Source organism: Mastomys coucha, unplaced genomic scaffold, assembly GCF_008632895.1.
Source record: "Mastomys coucha isolate ucsf_1 unplaced genomic scaffold, UCSF_Mcou_1 pScaffold4, whole genome shotgun sequence".
Taxonomy (NCBI): domain Eukaryota; kingdom Metazoa; phylum Chordata; class Mammalia; order Rodentia; family Muridae; genus Mastomys; species Mastomys coucha.
The window spans coordinates 21,682,133-21,684,758 of record NW_022196910.1 but is presented as its reverse complement, the minus strand read 5'-3'; the positions used below and the strand labels follow the sequence as shown (position 1 = coordinate 21,684,758).

At 40.0% G+C, this 2,626-nt stretch overlaps 1 protein-coding gene across 4 annotated transcripts in view; it reads right to left on the bottom strand.

Moving 5' to 3' along the window:
• Fgd6 (FYVE, RhoGEF and PH domain containing 6) overlaps positions 1 to 2,626 on the bottom strand; it is a 120,125-nt gene that overhangs the window by 59,474 nt on the left and 58,025 nt on the right. For all 4 annotated transcript variants that reach the window (XR_004112761.1, XM_031349437.1, XM_031349438.1 and 1 more), the window contains exons 4-5: positions 353 to 420; positions 222 to 252 (exon numbers count right to left, since the gene is read on the bottom strand). Coding sequence is in view for 3 of the 4 variants with exons in the window: in XM_031349437.1 (XP_031205297.1) it covers positions 222 to 252; positions 353 to 420 (99 nt within the window). In the remaining variant the exon portion in view is untranslated. The remainder of the gene's footprint in view (positions 1 to 221; positions 253 to 352; positions 421 to 2,626) is intronic.

Genomic DNA, 2,626 nt, shown 5'->3' with positions numbered 1-2,626 from the left:
TATATATATATACATATACATATGTATATATATACACATAATTTAGACATACATATTTAATTTATAAATATGTATTTTTTTTGCAAATTTAAAATATGACCAAGTACTAGAGAGCATGTATGCATCGTTCACTTGTTAGCTATGCTAAGAACCTTTGGGGTAAGAAAACAGTAGGACCAGGAATAATCTTAGATTTGAGAAAAATATTAACAGATACTTACAATATGCAAAAGCTTTAACACATCCACAAACCTGTAAAACAAAACAAAACAAAACAAAAAGCATTATTTTTTTTTTTTTAACAGGCCTAACGGGGAAGAGCAGGCTTCTGAACTGGTAACTTGATACCTACACTTTCTCGGAGCTCATGATCTCCTTGGCAATGTGATAAACTTTGCTTTTCACTCCAGCATCTTCATCCTGAAGTTAAAGAGTGCATTGAGAAAACATGAATTCATAACGTATGGGGGTCAGTCATGAGCTCGTTAGACAAGCACTTTACCCCTATCCTGATTAGCACACAATTCACACTATACAATACTGTCATTCTACATTCCTGCCTCACCACTGGGGTGTCAGAGAGCTATTATGTGATGCTCAGGGGAGGTGAAACGTAGGGGTGTTAGGCTGCATATCTTCCTCGCTTCTGTTGTGCTGGACTGCCTACAGGCTGCTCAAAGGAAGGCGAAACTTAGATAGGGATCCCAGCCTATGTTTCTCTGGGTGAAAACAGCAGGGGCTGGAACAGAGGCTATGGTTCTCAAACTCCTGAGCACCACTGGGATTGAGAACTGGAGTCTACAGGGCCCAGGATAGAGGCACAAGTAAGTGCCAAACGTATGGAGGGGCTGGACAAGGGACTTTCTACAGGAGACCCAGTCACGGCTCTGTATGACGAAGGCCTCACCCAATGGCAATCCTAGATAAAAGAGATAGTCCTTGCTTGTCCAAACTATTTTATTCATGGTGGTGGATGTTTTATTATTCATACTCAGGATGAATCAAGTATTAAATGCGTTTTGCATGAAGGAATGCCCAGGAATAGACATTCATTGGCTAAATACTCAGGTCTATCTAGATACCTCATTAGCATGGAGAGGTTTTTATGCTACATGACCTGCTGTCATGGTCCTCTTAGTGGGGTGTCCTGGTGACCTGCCTGCTCCAGGACAGGAACCTGGTCTGGAGCTAGTATGAACTCCTGCCATTCTCAATTATGAGCTTTATTGGGATTCTGAACTTGCTACAACATTACCAGTTCTTCTGTTTGGTGGCACGGCAGTGCCCCACACAATACCTCAATGGCAAACATGGGGGACTAGTAAGATGATGATACAGAAGTAGCTGAGAGAAATCAGGAATGGGATTGGGGGATACACGCTTTTAGTCTTAGCACTTGTAGACATAGCTAAATTTCTGTGAGAGTGAGGTCAGCTTGATCTACATAGTGAGTTCCAGAACAGCCAGGGCTACATAGTGAGATCTATTGTCAACCAACCAACCAACCAACCAACCAACCAACCAAATGAATTGCAAAGGTTCAAAATAGAAATGTTAAAATACTACAAAGAAACATGAGTATCACAAAAAGCCTAGTGAGGTTATGTATATACCAGTAATTCCAATACTCAGGAGAAAAGGCAGGAAGATGGTGGGTTCTAGGCCAACTTTGATAACACTGCAAGTCCAACTAAAATAATAAATAAATAAATAAATGCACTTTAGATCTTTAGATGATGCATGAAGATGTGCTATGAAGAATTATTAATGGGTTGTGTAAGTCAAATCTCTCTAATTCTAAATGTATAGTGTAATCAGGACTCTTCATGACATTATATATCTGACATCATCTCAAGGATATCTTTTAATTATTTCTTAGTGTGATCATTAAATATCCCAGCAAGGACAAAAAACTGTACATGTCTGGGGAAAAAATGAAGATGATTTAGAAAGTGCTTCTGATATTTAGGTTAGCTTGCCACTGTTTGCAGGGGACAAACAGATGGATTTTTCCCTTCCTAGTCTCTGCAAGATCTGAAAATGCAATCCCTTGGTGAAGAGGGGAAAATACAGTAAATAAAGAACAAGCAATTAAGATATTTACTTAAGGTGAAAATTATAACTAGAACCAGGCTGGGGAATGTAACTTCTCAGTACAAGTTCGCTCAACATACAGGCCCTTAAAAGCCCACAGCAGAGCACATGTGTATGTGCACACAAGTACACACATTCACACACACACACACACACACACACTCTCTCTCTCTCTCTCTTAAAATTAAAGGCTAGTTCTGAAGCTGCTATAGAAAAACATCAGACCCCATTGTGTAAAGATTTTTTTTTCACTCTTGTTTGCACTCTTTCCAGATCTGGCAGCACCAGACAGTTAGTCTGCACTGCTTCAAGAACTACTGGGCAAGGCAATGCATAAAAGGTCACCATGGCAACCCCCAAGCCATTCATTACCAGAATGCCATGGAGGCAGGGCACAGTGGTGTGTTAAAGCAATGACTTTCTACCAAGAAATGGTGTTCCATCCCAGCAGATCCACTTAGCACGTGACAGGTCAAAGTATTATCTTAGTTCTTTATTTCATTTTTAAATTTTTTGGTGGTTCTGAGAATCA